Here is a 24,809-nt window from a genome sequence, read left to right as displayed (position 1 = left end):
ATAGAATAACTATCAGACTTATAAATATATAAATGTAATTTTGGAATTACTAATAGAATAACTATCAGAATTATAAATATATAAATGTAATTTTAGAATTGCTAATAGAATAATTAACAGAATTATAGATATATAAATATAATTTTGGAATTGTTAATAGAATTACTATCAGACTTATAAATATATAAATGTAATTTTGGAATTGCTAATAGAATAACCATCAGAATTATAAATATATAAATGTAATTTTGGAATTGCTAATAGAATAACCATCAGAATTATAAATATATAAATGTAATTTTGGAATTTTTAATAGAATAACTATCAGAATTATAAATATATAAATGTAATTTTAGAATTGCTAATAGAATAACTATCAGAACTATAAATATATACATGTAATTTTGGAACTACTAATAGAATAATTAACAGAATTATAGATATATAAATATAATTTTGGAATTGCTAATAGAATAATTATCAGAATTATCATTCATATATAATAAACTATCAATGTATCTTATCGTTAGTATTTTATATTTTATTTGTCCCTAATTAAAGTCAAATAATTATTATTACTTTCCTACAAACGCGACTTCTCATCAACAAGTGATTATAAATACGAATGAAGAGAGTGTGATTTCGAATCGAGAGGAAAAAATGTATCCTTGACCTAACATCAAAATGGCCTAGATACACTAATGACAGAATATTCGGGCGTCGATCTATCAAAATCTAAATCTCGTTCGAATTTACACGAAAATTACATTAGAAATGTTATTAAATATTCGGATATTAATCATACGAATTGTTATCGATAGATTAGGGATACGAATTTATATTTTTATAGAAATTAATTAGAACTAAAAGCTGACGGTATCTTCGATCGCAAGTATTACGAAGTACTCAAAGATACTATAATCACGAAGAGATACTAACCCACAGCTACATCTGACACGCAGTAAGGGGTGGCGAATAAGTGCGGCCACAAAGTACATAGAAATATCGATCTCTCCAAATACCTAACTTGGGATGAAAACTATCCGTCCGGTATACTTATGATATTCGAAACCAAACGCAATTAATAATACAAGTTAAAAGAACTACGAAGAAACGAAAACGACTATCGCCGTAAATTCCGGATGATCCTTACTCTAATAATTATTTTTCCACAAATAAACCACGTTCGAAGCAGTCAATGCAATTAATTTTATTAATTAAATCACATTCAGTATCAAACCTAACTACCGTCCCAAGTTCCAAACACCGCTAACATCGATAATCATTATCATAAAGTTGTATTAGTGTTCCGAGATTAAATTACTCTGCGAACCAAGACAAATTAACATCGCGTTAATCAAGATTTGAAGTCACTTAATGTACAGCGTACGATTTCTTGTATCGCACTTAAAATCAACTTGACCTACAACCGAAAAACGAGTTTCAGCAGTTCCTTCGATATCTTGCGCGTCCACGTCGAAACGCAACAAGTACCAAGAGGCTGGCGAACAAATTACAACCGTCGGGAACCACAACGAAACGTTCTCAACGGCTGCTCCGATTATCTTAGCAACGAAAAAGGAAAGATCAGTAATGAAACTTTCTCTAGCGATCGAATCTGATCGAACCTGTTCAATGATCCGGTGCAGTTCGTCGTCGATGAAGAAGCGGAACACAGTAATAAGCGTAGAGGATGTCTGCAGAAGAGTATGAAAAAGGGAACACAAAGTTCAGAGACGAAGTTCCGTTTCGAACGAAACCAGCTGGACTTTCGAGTTGCCCTCGGGCAATTCATACCTGTTAAACGGTACTCAGCTCTCGTACGCATCTGCTATTACGCGCGAGAAGAACGCACGGCTGGTTTAGGTTGAAAATAAAATTGAGCGAGTCTTGTATACTTTAGAAAGTGTACAGTTCCAACAGACGCGATTCACGTGTCAGAGATTGTGCTCCACTGACACATGACTGCGAACTTCGTGCCTCCGATAAGGAGCTTTTTGCTGACAAAGTGTCGTTGCAGCTAATCCAAGCTCCGCATTCGTTGTTTTACACGAGGTTCGTTAAGATGTTCGGAAAATATTTCTTGTTGGCGGTGAATAACGAGAGTCTAACGCATGATTTGCGGATTGAAGAACTTTCCACGTTTGTGGTTTTGTCAATATCAGGTATGGTATTTAGTGCTTTTAATAATGATATCCTTGCTAGCAAAGATCACCGAAACACAGGCTTTGTCTTTCGAGCTAAAGGCGATCGCCAAACGTTTATCACGGTAAATAATGGAAATGACAAAATTTCTAAGATTGGAAGCAAGAAGATATATAAGATATGCTTGTGAAGTTTACGTGGAGCTATTAAGATGACGAAACCGATCAAAGTTTCTGCGAATTTCTTCGATTTAGTGTTTAGTTCCTAGATTATTGTATTATTTCGCGATACACGTATTTAGCAATTTACTTTCTTCGAATGCGAGATTACAGGCTTTAGCTCGAGCAATTAACGATTATATTTTATTAATTACTTTAATTGCGACGAACAGTATGGCGACGTAATTAGATTCACGGTTCTATTATAAGTGTTGTACGAGATAAATATGCATGGATATATTATGTCGTGAGTGAACGTTTGGAAAGAATAAAACGTATGGGAACGTAGATCGATAAGCATAATTACAAATGAGGTAAATATAAGTAAATTGGAAATTATAAATTTACGAATATCGTTACTATCTGCAGCTGTCTATAAGCGAATTCCTACATAAAAGTTGGCAAAAATAAATAGTAAAATAACTAGTAGCTGGAAATAAAAATTCAACAAGTTTCAAACATCGTATGGGCAAAATCGTGTCTCTGCCTAGTAACTAGTAATTAAGTCTCACGTACACATGCATGGGACGTGAAACAAGATAAAAATAAAATTTTCAAACTTTCTGTATAAGAAAGTGAACGAACATCGAAGCATCTTTATGTGTTAATAACTTTTCTTCGTTTATATAACTTTTCCTCGAAATAATAATAATATTGAACGTTACAATAGACGCAGCGCCATTGGAGCATTGTACGATTTAATTTCTCGCCTTGTAACATCTGGTCACCACTAGTGAATTATAAATTTAACAAAGATAATATAAAAGATTTTATAATTATAATAATATACTTGTAAATTGTAACGTAATATATATTATATATTATACTGTTGATTATTAAGTGAAAAAATATTACAATGTATATATTTTGTACCATACAAACATTAACAGTATGTTATAATTATATTATAGGTTAAGTTATACGTCTGCGTAATTCCAATACAATATTATCAGTATTTGTGTAGTAATAAATTTCTATATTTTCTTTATTTTACTAATTCGACGAGATGAGATATCATATGAAAAACAAATTGAAATTAGAATAGAATTTGCTTTTCACGAATACGTGCATTATTTTTCAGCGACTAACGACACACTGTTAAAGATACTCATAAATAATGTTACCTGTCTCGCCTAGGATATGAAAAAGATATTCCGCGATTCTTGAACAATTTGCTTCGAATAAAAATTGAACTCTTTGATTAACAAACTTCCCACATGAACTTTCACGAGACTTTAACTTCAGTGCAACGCGAATAAGGATGAAAATTATCCGAGTTAAATATCACGACCGATGTCAAACAACTTACACAACACAAATTTCACCACCTGGTAGCTTATTAATCCTTTAAATCGCGTGTACAATTCACTTCGATACTCTATCCTATTTATTTCTATGAATATCTCCCATCATCGATCAAAACGAACTTCTATCCAATATTATCCACTTAAAATTCAAACAGCAAACAGTCACGTCAATTATCACCTCGATACGATTTATCATAACCTAGCAACAACATTGTCTATGAGCAATCCTTAACGTGCAATTACACTTTCTAATTCCAGTGTAAGTAAATCACCGATATTCGATCAGATAGAAAAACCACCTTCATGGATCACCCGGTGAAAAAATCAGTCGATAACTTCGAATCAGTATGGAAAACGAGCCTAACTGCGCTGTAATATCTGGGGTTGCGACCATCGAACCACCCCCTAGCTAGACTGCGGTTTTCTATCTCCCAACCTGTCCCTTTCTCTCCCTCTATCGTGTCGAAACCGTGTGGTCCGCGCGAGGGTAGCTACCCCTCGGTACATGCGCGTTACTGCAGTAAAAAAGCGAAAGAATCGTAGTCTACGAGAAATGTTTAATGGATTCGAAAAACCCAGCGTACCCGGACCTCAGAAGCGCACGATTCAGCGTAGCGCCACCGGCATCAATAACGGAGGCGTTGGGAACTATTTATTCGTTCGACTGCGTCGATAACATTCACGGAGGATAACGAAATTGATTTTGTTGAGAGATTTGAAATGTTGTTGGAAGATTTCTTGAAAATTTGAAATTGTTGCAAGTCTAAAGTATAAAACGCAAATTATTACATATTATGTGTTTGTAAAATATGTGTCCTTCATACGCAATGTTATATCTCGTTATTAATTATAATTTAATATCTAGTTTGTTGAAGGGAACGGAGTACAGTCTGTAGAAAATTGCTAGGGACAGATAAGCGCGTTATATTTGACTCTCGGATAGTTTCATTAATTACGTTTACAAAGGCGCAGAATATTATAAGTAATGACAATAAATCGTTAAAGCAAAAACTCGTTAAGAAATTCATTAAGACAAAAATAAAATTTGTTGATGATTCTGTCAGGTTTGTACACGAGGGTATAGATATCTTTCAATAAAAATACGAATTCGTGGCAATTACAATAATTATTATAGTTTGTATATTTTTTGCCAAGTAATTAAAACCTTCACGGTATTAATTGTCGACTTATCACTGTGATAAAATGTATCGAATGGCAGATTACCACAAGAATAATCGTGCATAACAGCTAAAAATCTGATTCATATAAAATTAAAATTGTAATATTTTCTACCAAAGGAAAAAGGAATTTACATATCATTTCAATACGTAAACATTCATAGATTTCTCATAATTACTTATTAACCTTTGGTTCTCGTTATCTATCGTAATTTCTTCTTACAAATATTCACTCTGTTGCGCTTAACGTTCGTACATTTAACTCTGCTTCGTCTAACGCTGTTTGAAGCTTCCGGAAAAGAGCCGATATCAAAAGGAAAATAATCCCAAACTTTTGCCAGCATTGCGACTGGCTTCGTCAGGTTGTCGCACTGATACTGCTATGATCCTGGAAAAACACTCTTTTAAGTAGGTCGTTCCGGAACGGTAATCAGGATGACGACGATTTCCGATTGGAACCTCTGAGCCGGTGATTAAGATGACGTGGATTTCCGGATTCGCTGATCAGTTAACGGAATTTTTAATTTGTCAGCTGATCGCTTAAAAAATGAAAATTGCTCCGTAATTAGTTGCTATTCTGCTATTGCTGTCGTATACACAGTCGTATACTTCGGTTCATGTTCTCTCGTGTTCTGTGACCAATGCGCTCACATTCCTCCAGTTTCACGGATATACAAGTTCCCACGTGAACAGGACATTTTATAGAGATCTGATGTCTCTAGTTATTGGAGGAGCTGATGATTTGTGATATCTTAATATGAATAAAGAAAACTGTTTTCATATGGTACCTGTGGAAGACTCTTTTGATGAGATCTGTTGCATCCTCAACAGAACAGTAAGGTAGGAAGGTTGAATAGCGTTTGAGTTGTCTTGCGAATTTGTATTCTCCGGAGACTTCTGTCCGATGAATCTATCGATAATACGGTTCATTGTGTTAAGGTCGAAGTTATTTTGGATTAAATTTGTCTTGGGTCATAGTGTGACCCACAGTCACTGCTGATACTGCTGTTTAACAGTTTATATGTAATTTTTACGTTCACCGTTCTAGATCCTAGAGGTTCATTGCGAAAACAGAGATAACTAAACATCTATTATCTCCTGAATCGTATCTCAGAGAATGTGATACGAAGATGAACGAGGTGACCTGATCTGTCCTTTATCTGATCGATGATAAAGAGTTTCTCTCTTGCTATGGTTACATTTACATTCGAATTTTCAAATTCAGTTATTTTAGTTTATGTATCTTTTCACCTTTATGGACGTAATTAAGGAAATGAAACCTAGGTAAAGATTTCATCGATTCAATCAATATCATCGTAGTAAACTTTTGAGAATTTTTTATACCAATAATTTCCAAAAAAAAAAAAGAAAAGAAAATATTCGTCCGCGAATTCTTTACGACTTTAAAATTTCTTAAGACTATAATTAAACGATTCAATTGTTATGCTAAGTCGCTAATTGTAAGCATGCAAAAATTGAACGGCTGTAAAAAAGCATGATATCGCGCATTTAAAATAGGTAATACGTAACGATAAAACGACTATCGGCATTTGTACTCTAGACGGAAACAATAAACAATCTTCTTTTTCAATATTATATCCGTGATTCATTTTGTTGTGGGATTATTCGTACCTGATATCTTGATAACTAGTTACTTGATAACAAATCAAAGAATCGGTTCTCTTAGTGGTTCTGTAATAATTTTACGTTACGATTGCACGCAACGTAACAATGATAACAGCCTTCGTCGTCTCTTTCTGTTAAATAACTATAATAACTTAATTCCGGATGTTTATGCATACATAGCGAACTGAAATACACTAAAACGTACAAAATAGACATAATACTTAAAGATACGCAAAGTAGAGTGTTAGTTTGAAGAATAAAAATTGAAGAACATTTGAAGAATAAAACCAATTTCTAGTTACGTGTCATTTCTTCACTTACGTTCATTAAAATACGAATTTACATAAACCGCAAAAAATAAATTCTCGATAAGATTAACTCTAAAGATTATAATTTGCTTTCAACGAGTTATATTTAGATTCTCGAAGCTAAGACAGATCTGAACTCGATACCGATTACGAGCTACCTACCTGTTATTAGAAACTTTAATCTTTAAACTTTAATTATTTAACACGACAGAAACATGATGTATTCCCATTATCATCAGATGCTTTAAACCAATATTTAACGATATTCCGAGTAATCAGATTTAAGGTAATACTAACGAAGATAAAGAGTTCATCGAAATAATCTTTGAAATAACAGAATCTACGATAGGATTGACAAATTTGCTCAAAATTGTATAATATCGATGATCAGGCATAGGATTATTAATGAAAATACGAATTTGAAATAATCTTCGAAATGTCTGCTAATAATAACAAAGGATAAAATTGATGTAAGATATTCGAAACATTTATTTAAACGCGTCTTTTGAATTCAAACTGGTATAATAGACTCGCAAGGTTGATTCTTGTGTAACTACTGCTACAGACTGACGTATAATCTTAAAAAATAAACATCTGACATCACGGAATTAAAAACGCTATTTAATACGTGAACCAGACTTATCGATTTTGTGTAAACAAGATATTTAAAAGTGATAAAAATCAAGTTATTTTATTACAGTTATATAGAAATAAATATTTTGCAATATTTTGCTAATAAAATACAACGATGTCTTTCCAATAAACCGTCCGCGAATAATAATAAAGATAAACGCTTTGTTTCTTCGTCCTTGCACTAACAAAGGGGATGTTCGCATGTGAATGCATGAACAATTATGAAATCGACGTTACTTTTTGCTTCCTCGTTGTATTGATAATTCTGATATTTTTCAACGCTACTAGAATTTCGCGTAACGCTTAGCGTATCAATTCGAGTAACATATTCTTAGTACATTTATAATAGTCAATTATCAAAGAACATAGCGAGAAACGTAACTAGTCGCGTAGCATTTTACGCGTCTAGTATCTCTAGTTATCCTTTAAATTTTATAACATCACCGATCTCCAGATCTTCCTGAGATTTTTCCTTTTACGATGGCTCGGAGTACGAATATTGTACAATGAAAAAGAAATTACACGAGAACTTTGCTGTCAGAAGTACCAATAATTGGTGATTTGAATTCGTAAAGAAATAAATAGAATTTTGTAAATTTTAGAATTTTTATCGATTACGACGCACTTGCTGAAAGTTCCTTAATTTTAGGATCAGAACATACGATTAGTATTTCATTTTTTTCAGAAACGGTTAACGTCGATGAAATTCATCAATTCGTCTACCGTATAAAATCTTCTCTCGAGTTGCGGATCGATCGTATCACAAATTTTCGCGAATGCAAAGGATTAATTTGCATCCTTTATTTAAGTTACGTTTTTGAACATACTGTGAAAATTCGTGGCAGAATTATACCTTCCCTCCTTACAAAATATCGTGTGAAATTCAACGAAGAATTACGTCGACCAGCGACTATTTCGTCGAGCGAAGAGATTTCAATTTCACCGAAGAACCCTATGCTATGTTGACTATGTTATATAAAAATAAAAACACATACCGTGGAAACTCTTCATCGTCGAGCTCTATAATTATTTCCAAAGAGGTATTGCGTATATCTCTTACATTTGTCATCATCCGCGAAGGATTCAAGGAAATTTGTTAATAACATTCGAACATCGGAAAAAATACATCATTTTCTATTCACAAAACGAGCATATGTATATTATACAGAAATTTAAATATCAGTTTTCTCGTTTCCATTGACATCTGAGAGGTATTTTTTAAATTTTTTACTAAAAGTCTTTCGCATGATGCGTATTCATTTCTAAAAACATAGCTAATTATTATTTATTAGCTAATAACGTATTGTGTAACACAAGGAACCAGATCTAACCAAAGATTCCCATGCTTCGTGCCAATCCGTGTATAGTCGGCGTGTTTCGTGGCGGCGTGAGTACACGCGCACGGAACGAGCGAGTTTGTTACTCGAGGAGCGCGAGTTTGCGATCAGAACAGTGTTTATTCCACGCGGATCGCGGAACGAAGCATGCAACCGGCTAGAAATCACACGAAGTAACAGGTGTCACACTGTAATCCATTTCTACCACATATCTAAATACCTTCATCCGATCGATATCCGAAATTCTTCGAAAAAGTTCTTCTCCTTATTTCGAAGAATCTTCGTCGCTATCAGAGATCGTTCCGACTGATGCGATGTCGCGATCGTAAAACCCCAATTTCCAGAACTTCCAGTTGAGACTTATCACGATGTAATTGATCGACTCGAAAGATCCGCGAAACACCTGAAGAGAACACTTGTGTCTAATTCTACTTATTCGTCGTGATAGTAGTCGCGCCATCGCAGGTGTTTCAATTCGGTTCTAATCAGATGCTTAGAGGTTTCTTGGAAGTTTCTTGGAGTTTGCGAGGTGAAAACATACACAATCGTGTCGAAGAAGCGGATATTACGAATCATAAGCGATCAGATAATCTTATTAAATGGTGATTTAATGTGAACTGATAAATGCTACGAAATGCTCCTCCGGCGCGAGGTTCCTCCGAATTTTCAAATAAGACGTGTTTAATGGAGATTTGGAAAACCATGTTTAAGAGTCAAGCACGTTATAGTGAGTGATAGATCGGATAATCATTGAAATAGTGATATAACGCGATACGATAAATATGACGATGAATCATTTGATCCGAAGATCGGCTAAATAAAGAAGCCTACTACGAATATATAATGCGAATTTTCATGGATTTTGCATGTGGGTATTCGACAGAAAATTATATTGGAAAGGTAAGTGTACCGCGAAGATCTATCGATTAGATAATCGTCATACCGGTGATAAAATGTATGTAACTGATAGCTGTCAACGATATGCACGTGTTAAATTATGACTGTTTGATCGCTTTTAATAAACAGAATCGAGTGCTAGAGGAAAAAATGATTCATAAAGTGGTGTCGTCATACAAGTGGAAGGTAAACAGGTGCAACTCATAACCGCTATGATAAGTTTGTACTTTTTTCTTCGTTAAATCAATAACGAATAAAGAAATCGTATGGAGACATAGACGAGACAACGAACCAATATCTCTTATCGATTTCTACGTACATCTTGAATATCTAATTCTACCGTCAATTTACGTAAGTATGTATGAGAGTATACACACACGTCAGTTTAATTGATCCACGCCTTGCCTTCACAATTTCTAAGAGTCAAAGCGGAATCTTTTTCTTATCTGGCTTGAATGACCTCGAAAGTTGTTGACAAGGATCGGCCTCTTCAGACTGATTCAGGCACGGCGAATAGTTTAAGTATATTTAAGTACATAGCAAATAAAACCAAATTTACACTGTATCATTGCGGATGATGGCTATGAACGATTCATAAAAAAACGTCCTTTTCATTCTCCTCTCATCCGCAATGATCCTCCAATGCGAGCAACGTAAATTCAGCTTTACTTGCTACTTGGCTAAACTACTAACCGTGTTCCAACCAGCCTGCAATGTGGGATACCCTAACTGCGTCCGACGCAATCTTATTGTAGAGGAGAATTAAAGACGATCAATATTATTGTCGATATTTATGGTTCTCAACATTATCCTACGTAAGAGTCTTTCTAGACCACCGATGTACATATCTATCGATATATCGACGATACAATGTCGAAAACCTTAAATATTTTGGCAATAATATTAATCTAAACGCCCCTTTAGATCCTAATTACACGAACGATATCGCAACGCCCATCTGCGCCAGTCGAACGACAATACCTCAGCGAGGTACGCATTCGATGCACGCTAATATGATAGACGACTATGCCGATACCATGGACAGCGATGTTTCTATTTTTCGAGTATATTTTTAGATCGACATCTGGTTAGATTTGGCTTGAAGAGACACGTGAAAACATCGACGTGATCCGCTGGATCATCATCAGCTGCATAGTACGTGCACCTGTATCACGTATATACAATATACTTGTACTCGTACGTGGTTCATGTTAGATTCAGCCTTGGAGCGCGATGATGAGAATAATTATTTATAGGCGCTGGCTTCGTATGCGTTGTGGAATTCTTATTTAATCAAATAATTTTTTAGCTACGTACACTTCGCGAGGAATTGGTGTAATGTCTTACTGTGCTATATAATACTACGTAAACGTCTGTTTAGAAGCATCGTGTGTTTCGTTTCATTTTACCAACGTTAGAACTACCAATGTTTAGCGTGTTTTAAATAAACTGTATATGAATGATCATAATTAAAACAATGCGCCGAAAATGAACGAATATATAGAATATACCTCTTTGTCTTAATAAAAATCAATAACAATTTTGCCAAAATTGCCAGTATCTACATATGTAGATACTTTCATTGCAAATTTCAAAGTTTCAAGATGTAACAAATTTTTCACATAACGATTGCGTACATATGACGGAAAATTTCTAACAATTTTGAAATGGAATATTCGTCTCGTGCTAATCTACCCTAATGGAAAATACGAATTCTATAAACGGAAATAAATTTGTTACGACTTCAATGATTTCAGATAATCAAGGTTAAAAGTTATGTGCTTCTCTAAGTCGGGCGTTCCAATGGAAATTGCCATAACAGGAAACATAAATCGGTAGTGATTGATGGTTAAACCGTTCCTCGATTATGAATGAAATACTAGCATAATCGAGGTACGAGTTCATAGTAACATAAAACACGTATTTCGATCGCGAATTACGCGATACTTACATTTAGTTATAATAACTAGTTCGATAAACTTTCAATGATCGCAATTACGAGATTTTCTATTACAAATTTTATCTTTGAAGATCCTATTTGAAGATTCGCAGAAACAGTATGCTCCTTTGCCTGAACTGAATTTGCTCGAGTTCGATCATACGATCGATCAATATTTTATTTAAGTACAAAGCTGTCATTTTTTTCAATTATGTAATCGTAAATCCTAACGTACACGTAAGAAGCGAGACCGAAGGCAAAAAGACCAGCTCGCCATTCGTTTACAAAACGTTACATAGGAATTCAGATCGATGATTGGTCTTATGTGGTCGCGTCTTAAATACAGTGCGTGTATCCATCTTACACTTGTGTGTTCAAATGATTCATCACTATATCAGATAGCCTTAAGAGACTCGTAACAAGTCTTTATAGATACAAAGAGTATACGTCATTACTCGTAAGTGGCGTAATATCGGGCACGGACACCTATTCATTTTCGATTATGAGACCTGCGATTACTTAAAGATCACTGCGAACTTTGACCTCAGTCTTCTTTATTTCATTTTCTGTTTTTTTCTGCGATAGAACGTAAATTTAAAAACAACGAAGATCAATAAGAAATAAAAATTGTTCAATGAAATTATTACAGTTTACGAACGATATTATTCCGATTGTCATCGGTTGATCGGTTCACATCGACCTCAATAGAGAATCATGACCTACCAAAGGGAAGAACGATTCGGCCGTGAACTATGAATTCTCAACAATAAATTCTGATTAAAGATTATATCGTCGTAAATGGAAGGCGAGCCACGACACAGAAATTGTGTCCCACATTTGTAAAAACACATAGTTATTAGTCTCGTGCGTCACTAATCGATCTTGATGTATTCATTCACGTACTGCCTTGTATAAACGCATCGTCGATAATCTATTTCCCTTCTTTATTTTTCTTATTTGTCCTTAAATGTCGTCTAAAATGGGTTTGTAAGCGAATAACGCGTTTGAAATATCGAAAGCTGATCGATTGTTTTTCGCTTCGTTGCGATAAAAAGTAGAAAAATTGCAAAATGGAATTTTCTAGATCGTTGCAAACTTATGAATCGCAGAATTTTCTTTCTCATATACACGAAATTCTTTACTACTAACAACCATAAATCTATGTCCAGTATCGAAAATATAGACAATTATTGGAGAGAATATTACAAATTAGAAATTAGTAATTATTAAGCATTTCATAAGTGACAAGTGTCACAAGTAAAATAACAAAAATTGTAAAGAAGATATCTATCACTTATTGCGTGTAACTTGTTGATTCCTTAATATCAGCGATGTTAGTTGATAAACTATTGCGCGGCAAGACTCTGAAAATAATCTTTTTGCAGTTTTGTGATGCCAAGTGCTTCGCGCCTTTTTACGAGTTTCTAAATTGTCTCTTCTTAACGGTGTCTTTTTCCATTAAGACGCCCACCCTCCCCCGACGAGGAAGAAGGAAAATCGTTCCTGTCGTTCGTATTCCGGTTTTTCTCCATCAAATACGATCGCTATTGTGTTTGTATATCTACATCGATTGCAACATTTGCCTTAAGATTCTTTTTTCCCTACTCGTGACATGCTGTGGCTCTTTACATTAGCTAATTACCAACATTTATCGTGTTGCGGTTTAATTAATCTTCATTTACCAAAGGACATGGCTATAACGAATGTTTAATAAAAGAAAAATAATGGGCGAAGCTCCAACCGTGTATTCCACGTAATTATTCTTAATCAAGTTTCTTATTTCGCGCACGATCGTTTTACGATGATTAAATTCAATTCTAGATTGTATTAGATCTTACTGGATATTTACGCGTGTCTCTTTGAGAGCTGATAGATCCAAAATAAATCTAAAAAAAAATTAATAACGAAGACAGGATGGAATGTTTGCAGAGAAGATTGACACTATGGTGAAAATTCTAAAACGCAATTGATATGTAAAACGTGTATATATTTGTTCGGGAAATTAATGCATAGTTCCTTATGAAATATTCTCGGGGTGCAAAATTTCGATGCTAATTATTGGAAAAAATAATATTTACGCGTTAATAGTATATTATAACTTGTTTGATAAATGTAAAAAAAAAAAAACGTTTATTACAAATTGATATAACATTGGCCAGGAATAACTCGACGCTGAGTGTACGCGTTAATTTCCAATATATTTTTTAACTAAATGAATGAGACAAATTTGTCGATAGAAAACTGAGACTCAATATTTCAATTCTATTACATAGTTCAATGAAATTCAACATCAAATTCCATAAGAAACACTACATAAAGTTAATCGCTTTGGCATGTTTATCACTCCGACAGACTTGGCTACAGTTAGATCCAGAAGTCCGTACCTTTTTACAAGATCGACGTGCAAGACTTTGCGAATTTTCCACCATTTATCGTCCACGATTATAACTTTGTATCGTACCTGTGAAGAACAATACTTCGTCGACGTCGACGTATAAAACTTGGCGAAAAATTTCCAAGTCACGCGGTATAAACAGTCTATTACCGAGGCAAATTTCCGTCGTAACTTTCTATGCTAAAATCCTGGTGGCCCCAACTTTGTAAATCTCTGCTCCGTGTTTTTGAAGTAAACGATGCAGAGCTGTGTCAATCTTTGTTCGAAAATAGTTTCTGGAAGTATTCTGTTCTAAATAATTCATTCGTACGATTTTGTATAATTCGTATCGAGGCTTCTATAAGTTAAAGATAAGTTTTACATGTCGCTCTTAATACTCTGAATGCCTGTTACATATTTCTCTGGATATCTTCGTTGAAATCGATATAATAATACGGATAATATTTAGATCGTTAAATACTACGGTCATTGTATCATCACGTCACGTAAGGAAATATTTCTCAAAATCGACGACTGTATTTGACCGTATTTGTCCTAACATTTATGCTCCTTTCGTGCTTCTTTCAACATCTCAGAGGTATACATTACGCGCAAGTATTCTATATACAAGAAGACGTAGAGCAATGGGCAGAGGGTGGCGAAAGAGTTTGCACCATCTACCAGTCGACGGGAGCTCTTGCATTTTGCAACGGGGTCGATCCTTTCCGAAACGGCAAACGTACCGTATCGATTTGCAGTCGGACATTAACCGAGCGTATTAGCAAAGCAAGTTTTGCATTTCCTAGGTACAAAAGCTCCAAGGAGTATCTTCTTCGTCATGGAAACGTGGCCAAACGTTTTTGGCCGAAGTCTGACACAGTAGTTTTACACTTATTTACGAGTCGCCTACATATAGGCGGCACGTATTGTCCAATCAAGGGGTCGTTAACGAGATTCGTAAATACCGTTTCGATTCGTAACGTAATTTTCCGTGAACGTCTGATCGAGTTCCGAGAACGAGCTGGACGCGTTGATTGAAAAATAACGAGGCACTCGCGACGTCGCGAAATACAAGGGGCCATAACTCATTTCGTAATATAACTATCTCGTATTGGAAGAGTGGAAAAGTCGAAAATTGTGAAAAAGAAAGTATATTCATATATCCATCGTCCGCATGATCTAAAACCGAACAGAGAATAATATCTTCCCTGAATATCGATTCTGCTTTAGAAAATTTAACTATCTTCTTAATTAATTATTCCAACGGAATGCCTTCTCTCCGTTTTACTGTGCATCTTTTTCTAACGCATCAACATAAAAACGAGCAACATCACCTATAGCAAAGGAGTATTACCTCCACCCCCTAGTGTTCAAGATACGTGGCGCCAGTCGTATCGTTCCTGTATCCGTTTCCTTTATTGAGTGTTCATCAACGTTCGTAACTACGTCAACTTTTACGAGAATCACGATACGTTTAAGTAAGAACACGAATATGAAATCCGTATACTCGGAAAGACTGGCGCCAGACACATTGCTCTCCGCTATTTTTCGTCTTTCTAATAGAACGTTTTTCGATAACATTCCTTCTTCCCGCCCCTTTAATACTCCTCGTGGTGCACGATATGAAAGAAAGTTGAAGCAAAATCAAACCATTTGGTGAAAAATTTATTTATGCTTTAGGCATGAACCAATCGTCTCTGAAAGGACTTTGAGTTTTAAGTTTATTGGAACAATGTAACACGGTGGGAATTTTAGGATTTGTAAAAGAGATGATTACGCGCGTATTAAGAAGAAAAATTATTTGCGATAGTAGCAACAAAATTTCTATAGTTAAGGCTTAAATATTTAGAAACGAAACAAATTAAAAGTTAAATATCTTTTATCATTTTTCGTTACGATATTTAATCGTTATTTGACGATTCGAACAAGAAGTATTTTTTTTTAATTTCGTTTAAATTGATTTTCGGCATTATTATCTATGATTCTAAGTTATTTCTAGTTCAATGTGTCGTTGTAGAAGCGTTGAAATATTTCGTTTGCTTGTCCCTTATTTTCGAGCCTAATGCCTGACCCGATTGTCCATCTATATTTTATCTAGTAAATAATAGATTTTAGCCAATATATCTGTAAAGGACAGGATGCTTGAACGTTGCTGTCGCGTTTCGGAGAATATTACCAATAACCTAACGTAACATAGGGCAATTCTTCGAAGCAGGTGCAGATATCATCGGAAAGTACAAATTGCGATAAACGTACACCACTTAAAACATTGTCAGTATACACATAACATGTAACGGTGTTTCTATAGCAACAATTATTCTATTAAAATATTTAATTCAAACCAGGAACTTATTTGAAAATTCATCTTCTTGAATATCTAGAAACTTTGGTAATTTTGCAAATTGCAATAGAAAAATTCAGTGTTGTAATTTCTCGTTTTACAAAATACCTATAAAGGTCGTGAATGAACTTTCTGCAGATCGTCGGAACTGATACGTAAACTAAAAAGATACTCACAAAATACAAGGATACAATCACGTGCGATGGTAATGAGTATCTGAAAATAAATTATTTTATCAACGCATGTAGTGATACCACACATGGCAATATCTACGATCGATAGAGTTTATCGTTTAACATTCAGTCGGGCTGTATCACTCAGTCTTTCTCAACCATTGGTTGCGTATAGTGATATCCTACAGTGATTGAACGATTCATAGGTATTCATTTATTGTAGAACCAAGCTACACAGATCGCATAGCCGGAAGAAACATTGTACGTTGTTTCTACAATTTATTACATAAAAAAGGGAAGAAATTTATTACTGATAAACTATCGCAGTTGTTCAACACGTTTCCTAAATAATATATAACTCATAGTAAAGGAACTAATACAAATTGCGGAATTTTATTCAAAGACACGTGATTATAATTCGAATTAAGTTCCCAAAAGGAAAGTCTGTCATTAGGTAAATACACAACCCGTTTGGTTTAATAAACTTCCGAATAATCTAATACCGAACTAATATATTATATATGAAAGGATGGAATATAAATTGTGAAAATTTCTTAAAATACGTACGAAGTATATTTCAAAATCGAATTAAACTTGCAGAACGATGGTTGAAAACCGAAGGAAGCCGATCGTTCATAACAGCTATCAATCTCGTTTAACTTTTCGGTGTAACGCGACATTAATTCTTAACGAATGACTAAGTCAAACGAAAAATCACGATAGAATTGCTCTTCTTGAAGGATGTATACTTTACATTCAAATTATATTTCCATTAAGCTTCGATTGCATAATAACTATAGAATAAAAAGTTAAAAATAATCGCTTCACCCGTTGTTATTACAGAAAATATTTTTCGTCGACCCAACTGATATCACCACCTTCGAAAGAAACTACGATGCAAGAAATAAATTTGAACAACGTCTGAAGATCTTCCTCCTCCATTGAATTAGAATTTTCCGACGAATTCGTGAAAAGTGAAATAAAAATGTCTCCGAGCAAGGATCGAGTTGCAGCGTGCGAAGTGTCGCAGTTGAAAGACGAATATAAGGAAAACGATTCGAAGAATCGTAAGTTGGCTGAAACGGACGACTATTTGGCGGTTGACGAAACTTATCGTAGCAGTAAAGTGGAATATGTTCCTCGTATCACGTGGCCGGATTTCATCGCGTTAATTTTCGTTCACGCAGGCTGCATTTACGGATTATACCTTATCTTCACTGAAGCTAAGCTTCTTACCACGTTATGGGGTAAGTGTAATCGAAACTATGTTTGTTCGTGCTTATTATTATCGATGAGGGAATATTCCGTATCTTTCACACTGTCGTATTCAACGATATACCGTGTGCATACAGTTACTCACGAACATCTTCGTTTACCATATGAGAAAAGCGATTGTTGTTCGAACGACATGCTAGAAAATTTGACTGCCAAGTTATTGCACTCTGTATTAATTAAGATGACTAAGAACTGTTTTATCATTGCTTTGCGTGTAAAAAAAAAATTAACGGTGTATCTGTGTAACAATATGTGGTCGTTGTACGACGTTCTAATGTGCTTCGTTCAGATGAAATTGATTTTCGAAGAAACCTTTTATAGAATGTACGAAGACTTTTGCGGGTGACTGTATATTGTATACGATCGATGACGCGCCGTATGAATCCAGGAAAGAAATTGATTTTTTTATAACCTAGAAAGCTGCTGGAAGGATAATATTTATTTTTCGTCAATCAAGGATAAAAAAAAGTATCCTTGAGTATGAAATTGTTCGATCGTAGGACAAATTGTATAATAGCGAAATAATAAGTATATCGTATAAAAAGGAGATAATAGAAATAAAAATATAGCGGGAAATAAGAAATAAGTAAGTTTAATCGAACTGAAATTCAAATGCAAAAGGAGTAATCCAAAGTGAGTAATCCACGATGTAAGAATCGTTTCACGATACTCTACATTGAAGATGATGTAGTATCAGCATGATAGATTGCGTGACATAACAGAAGATTAAATTAAAGAATAAAACAATAGCAGCGATATAATCACACCTACTCTTTTCGATACTTCGATATTACTTTTTCACGACTCTCATTCAGGATAGAAGGTCACATTTCATCAGATATTCAGATAATTCGTTTATCAAATCGATAAAACATTGAAATTTTTATTTCTGTCTGATTCATCGGTTATTACTTATTATTATTCAGCATTCTCAATGATTAATATACATATGCATACGCATTGTGCTTATAGGTCAGACTCAGAAATCAATAGGTATTGTGCTATCATACCTTACGTATCGTACTGAAAAATAGTTAACTCGGCTGCGAAAATTCTGCGAAATACTTAACAATCAGATTAAGTATCGACCGCGGAGGTTCACGGAAGGGGATATATAAATATATATTGTTGGTCATCGATGATTCTAATTTCGATCCTACGATATTCTTGTCAAAGTTGTATTAGCAATTAGAAAAATAAAAAAGCGTAGGAATAAAACGGGAAAATTCGAGGTATAAGAAAAACGTCGATAAAACTGCTATTTAAAGAGCTTGAGCTCCAGTGACCTTGACCATCACATACGTTATCAGGATCACACTCCTGAGTAAGGCCGACGAAGATTAAACTGACTCAAACCTAATACGAATCAAAACAAAACAGTAAATGTGAGAACAATTGTATACAACACGTGCTAACTGTTGAAATGTGCACCTAGTGTCAAAAGCGTACGTTCTACTTATAAAAATTATTTTGTTAACAAGTTTTTAATAAGTCGAAGTTAAGATCGCCGGAGGTGGGTCTTCCAAACAGCGGTTTTGTCAAAATTCCTCCAATAATATCTTGCTTCTAAATAATATCCTTGTTCTTTGCTCACGTTTATAAATTCTACTAACATTTGAACATACTTTCTCTACGATTAGGAACGATAGAAAGCGACATGTAAATCATTAGATGAAACTTTTGTGTCTCGATCATTACATAATGCATTTCAGAAACGAGAGCCACGACGGAAGTGCGTTGCGTACTGACTTCGGAACGGTTCTACTGCAAAAATTCGAACCGACGACAGAAATAAACCGAGGCCATTTTCCGATTATTATTAATCTATGACACTGTTCTTGGCCTCGCAAATTACGTGGACTTCGTCATCGATGCTCGACAAGCCGAACTAATTCTCGACCATAACACGAATAACTCTGACGTACAGCGCAAAATACGATAAAATAAAGTGTTTATAAAAATTTTTTGTTGAAATCCGCGAATTAATTATTTTCACCAAATAATTATTTTCATTAAGAAATAGAAATTTACAAAATTTTCGTTTCGTTTCGAGAAATAGAAATTAAAAAATTCTTTCGCCCGTTTAAACTGTCATATCTTTAAAATACTAAGGTCTTGAATGTAGAGCGTAATATTTAAAAATGTGGAAAACCCGAAGAAAAAAGCACGAATGAGAGTACAGAAACGAATCTTTCTCGAGTTTAATCACCTTCTAATATTAGAATCAGAACACTCCTCTTGATTTTGGTTAACCGCGCGTGTGGAACGCACAAATCCTCAAATATTTGATAATGATTCACGCGATATTCAAAACAGGCAGAAAGATGAATGAAAGCGAGAATATGAACGAACTGGAAATAATCTGATTGAGTGGTGTTAAAAATACGCAAATTTAATCCGTTTCTTATGCTTCCGAAACATTATGTAAGGCTGTTGTAACGAACAACTGTTGATCATCGTGGAATATTTTCTCCAATTTGCAAGGTACATCGTAAATAAGTTTGATGGATCGAATGATTTGTATGAACGAGGATTAATCGGTATTAAATTAAGTTTTAGAATTTTTCTTAGAACTGGAGAGGATAAAAGAGATTGAGAAAACTAAAGGTGTAATTAATGGTATCAAGTTCGATAATCGGTACGATAATAAAAATTTTGAACACAGAAGACAGAAATAAATTTTTGTCTTGTCATTCCGAGGATTTCAGGCTACTGCTTAGATGATTAAATTAAATATATTGCATAATATAAATATGTCTCTACTGTGAATACATTGTATGTGATCAAGTTTAGATTATAAATATATCTGATGCGAGAGTAGAACTAGAAATACACTTGTTACGTTCGACTCAAAAGCCAGAGCTATGAATATTATGATGCGTTTTGTTGCAGCGTTCGTGGTTATATACACTTCCGGTTTCGGTATAACCGCGGGGGCGCACAGGTTGTGGTCCCACAGGGCGTACAAAGCGAAATGGCCTCTTCGATTCTTACTAATATTACTGTTCACCATAACTGGACAAGTTCGTAATTTTCTCTTCATCCCAATTCTTATGAATTTTTATAAAATTATCTTCTAATAATTAGCTGGTTCTTTAAAAACGAATTTTCAATAACCAATTACCGAAAGATTAATTTTCTGCGACCAAAATTTCTACGAAATTAATTTCCGATAGCTAAATTATTCTAACAAATTTCTAAAAAAAATTCGAACGTCGAAATATAATTATTCTTTTTTAATTTCCCTAAATATTTAACGATATCTAAATGATTTACGAACACTTTTCATCTACAGAAACACGTGTACGCGTGGGCGTTGGACCATAGGGTACATCATAAATACAGCGAAACCGATGCGGATCCCCACAACGCGAAAAGGGGTTTTTTCTTCGCCCACGTTGGCTGGCTTTTTACAACACCCCATCCTGATGTCGTCGCAAAACGAAAAGCAGTGGACATGAGCGACTTGGAAGCTGATCCACTTGTCATGTGGCAAAAAAGGTAAATCCATCGAGAAAAAAAATATTGTTCGACAATTTATGATTCTGAATTCTAAGAATTAATTCCAATAATTTGATAAGTTTCATTGAGCGATATATTCGTTTATAGATACTACATACCTCTGTTTGCCCTTCTAACCATTGGATTTCCGGTCGGCGTGCCTTGCTACTTCTGGTCAGAATCTGTCTGGACGTCTTTCTGGGTGAACTTCAACTTTCGTTTCTGCGTTACGCTCAACATAGCCTTCTTCGTGAATAGCGTGGCTCACATGTGGGGCCAACGACCTTACGATAAGTAAGCAATCAATTTTTAATAAATTCCAAATCATAAATATCGAAATTATGATGTTTCGAGTTACTGGAAGACGACATCGCACGCTTGCACGTGTGAAATTTCAGTTCTCCATTCATTTTAATCAGCGAAATAAATCTCTGATTAGCATCCATTTATTTGAGTGTTCATCAAGATATGAATTTGTACAAAGAAAAAAAATTTTCTCCATTATCGTGAAATCAATACTTTGCACAAAATTACCTCCATCAAAGAAACTTTCTCCCACGAGATCACAAAAATTCTCCATACATTTCAGAGGGGATTTATTAATTTAATTCTGCGTCATTGTTTTAAGTCTGAAAGTAGCATGATATATTCGTATGACTTCTAATTTCAGAACTAAGTACCCAGCAGCCTTTCGCGATCAGATTTCTCGTTTCGTGAAACTTGCATTCTATGTATATTCTCCTTCGTCGTAAAATACTTCAAATGATATTACTTCTACCGATAGAGCTTTCTTCTTCAAAATCAAATAAAAATTTTGCAAATTTTTCAGATACATCTCTCCAGTGGAGAACGTGGTGGTTTCGATCGCGGCCCTAGGCGAAGGTTGGCACAACTTTCATCACGTATTTCCGTGGGATTATAAGACTGGAGAACTTGGCAACTACACGTTCAACTTGACTACGGGCTTCATCGACGCTTTTGCACACATCGGTTGGGCTTACAATCGTAAATACGTGTCACCAGCGATGGTTCGGCGCAGAGCGGTCAGATCTGGCGATGGCAGTCATGTTTGGGGCTACGGTGATGCCGACATTCCAATTGAGGATCTCCAGGAATTAAAACAGATGGACAGGAAGAAAGAGTGACAATGTATTCTTAGTGATTACACGTTGACGTTGTGTTCCTTCTATTTCCGCGAGTGTTGCGAACAATTGAACAATTGAACGTACAGGAGTGTGTGACACGAATTATGAATTACCATGTTGTGATTTTTTCTTGTGTCGTTCGGTGAATTTTATATGTTATTGTTTTATATGTATATATATACATACATATATATGCGTATGTGTGTGTGTGTGTATGTTATTATTGTAAGTATTATATGTATCGAGCAGAAGCTGCTTCAATGCGACGAAATCGATACATGTATCAAGCGTATCAATGTATCAATGTTTCTATAGTGGCGATAGCCACTTTATGCCATTAGACGAACAATAATATTGTCAATATTTCAAGGTTCTTAACGAAAATGTAGTTTATCGATAAATATTGACACTATATATTGATCCTTTTAGTTGGGAACCTTGAAGTACAATGTATATCGAAAATCTGTAAACCTCTTAGATCTTCATGCTCGATCATCTATCGCTCTAACCGTCTTCCAACGGTTTCTCCTTTCTTTCTACGATTCTTGATCGCGCGTTTTTCTTACGATATAGACCTAATTTGTGTCTCCTTTTAATTTATTCTTTCTCAGTGACGCGAGAAATTCAAGAATTTGATATATATATATATATATATATCAATATCGGTATTTTTAAATATTTGTAACCAAACTAAGAATTTCAATATTGAATAATACATTTCCAATCATTTTCAAATACGATTAAGCGAAAACAAGAAAACTGAGGAAATTTTCGTCACTGTGGTTGGGATTTTAAAAATCCTCCCGCATTGAACGTATTAAGAAATTTGGAAGATGCCAGGTGAATTTCGTCTCTTACGATAGTTTCTTTTTGGATGTACGATCTTCACGAGATTGTTGATAGAAGAATTCGCTATGTGTTCTTTGAAATAATTTGCAACTTTTCGTACTTGAGAAACTTGTAAGTCGGTCTCATAAGTTAATGAACTTATCGTTAATCGATTTTTAGTCGATTAAGGCAAGCCGTGTTTGTGAGCATAATGTACAAAATAGTTTCTATTTTTAAATAAGAAATAAAATATATGTACAATGTCAATGAATGCACTTGGACTTCTTTACAGAACGTATATTTAATTTTGTTTATATCGCGATGTTTGTTACCATAGTTCCAGAGTTCCAGTTATCATAATTAAAATATTCTAGGTATTAGTTGGAACAAGTTTTAATACCTAAGCTTTCAACAACTATCTTGAAAATAAATCTAGAAACTAAATATAGAAAATTGTAAAACACAGCTGTGCGACATTCTTAAAAATAATTAGAGAAATAATGTTAAATGATAGCAGCATGGGAATTTAAAAAGGAAATGTTTGCATAAAATTATAAATGGAGCAATTGCATGAATCTGTTTAATTATTGTATTGAAGAATCGATTGTGTGAAATTGAACAAAGGCCATATGCAAATGAGGTATAAATATTCAATTTCTTTTTATTACCTTGAGAATTGCTTTCTGTTCGTTTTTACATACTCTAAAGAATCCATGAATCGCACAACAGGTCAGGATACGAATGCCCCACGATATTATGAGATTGAAATGTATTCCATATTAATTTGAATGTCACCAAAATCTGTATTGTGTAAAATCTAATTAAACTACTGTTAGAATCGAATTAAGAAAAAAAAGTAATGAATATCGCAAAATTTATTATCGACCTGTAAGTAAAGGAATAAAATATTCATACCTATAAACAATTTTTACTGATCATAAATCAATAAGTTATGAAACTCTCTTCCTTGTTATATACTTCTTACTGAATTTCCATTTTAATTTCGATCTGATTAACATTTTTCCCACGCGTTTATTTCTTTGATTACAAAGAAAATTTAAATAATTTCTAATACTTCGTGTATTATTTAGAAATTTTTCATGAATTGTTCAAAAGTTGCCCTTGCGGTTGTATTCTAAATTAATATTGATGATTTCACACGTTCTTAGATATTTTGATAAAGACGAATAATTAATGCGATCCGGTGATTCAGTTTATAAACAATACAGGGCAATAAGTGGCAGTAATGAATTAGATTTGCACATATTTTAAAAATTGTTTAATCCTCTAATTGAAAAATTTCTTGATACAAAAATTTTGGACAACGCAATGCAGCCCTTTTAATTTCTATTTTCCTGTTTTTGAAATTACCGATTTATCGTCTATAATGTTATAACGTTTCCTAATAATTCCATCTAATAGCAAAATCTCAAAGGCAGTTTCAACTGTAGCTAATGCTAAACATCGTATCAAGGGGGCGATGGTTATCGGCAATCGTGATCGAGTTGGAAACGATTCTTTAAACTCATTTTCAAGTTAAAGAACGCTAAAACAAAACAAAACAAAAAAGGAAATGACGAAGTG

The 24,809-nt window shown here is 34.4% G+C and overlaps 1 protein-coding gene across 10 annotated transcripts; it reads left to right on the top strand.

Annotated features, from left to right (window-relative positions):
• Positions 1–8,792: 8,792 nt before the first annotated feature.
• LOC139989924 (acyl-CoA Delta-9 desaturase) lies at positions 8,793–23,492 on the top strand. Of its 10 annotated transcripts, XM_072008641.1 has the most exons (9): positions 8,793–9,652; positions 9,779–10,464; positions 10,574–10,639; positions 10,726–10,804; positions 17,320–17,723; positions 20,644–20,774; positions 21,047–21,252; positions 21,361–21,546; positions 22,082–23,492. In XM_072008641.1, exons 5-9 carry the CDS (start codon positions 17,462–17,464, stop codon positions 22,395–22,397), a joined length of 1,101 nt encoding a protein of 366 aa, XP_071864742.1. In that variant the 5' UTR covers positions 8,793–9,652; positions 9,779–10,464; positions 10,574–10,639; positions 10,726–10,804; positions 17,320–17,461; the 3' UTR covers positions 22,398–23,492. The 10 variants fall into 10 exon arrangements, with proteins under 10 accessions (XP_071864742.1, XP_071864741.1, XP_071864743.1 ...); XM_072008640.1 differs by having other exon boundaries at positions 10,574–10,804; XM_072008642.1 differs by having other exon boundaries at positions 9,779–10,639.
• The last annotated feature ends 1,317 nt before the right edge of the window (positions 23,493–24,809 follow it).

Source organism: Bombus fervidus, chromosome 8 (genome assembly GCF_041682495.2).
Source record: "Bombus fervidus isolate BK054 chromosome 8, iyBomFerv1, whole genome shotgun sequence".
In the NCBI taxonomy this organism is placed as follows: domain Eukaryota; kingdom Metazoa; phylum Arthropoda; class Insecta; order Hymenoptera; family Apidae; genus Bombus; species Bombus fervidus.
This window is presented reverse-complemented; position numbering and strand designations above follow the sequence as displayed.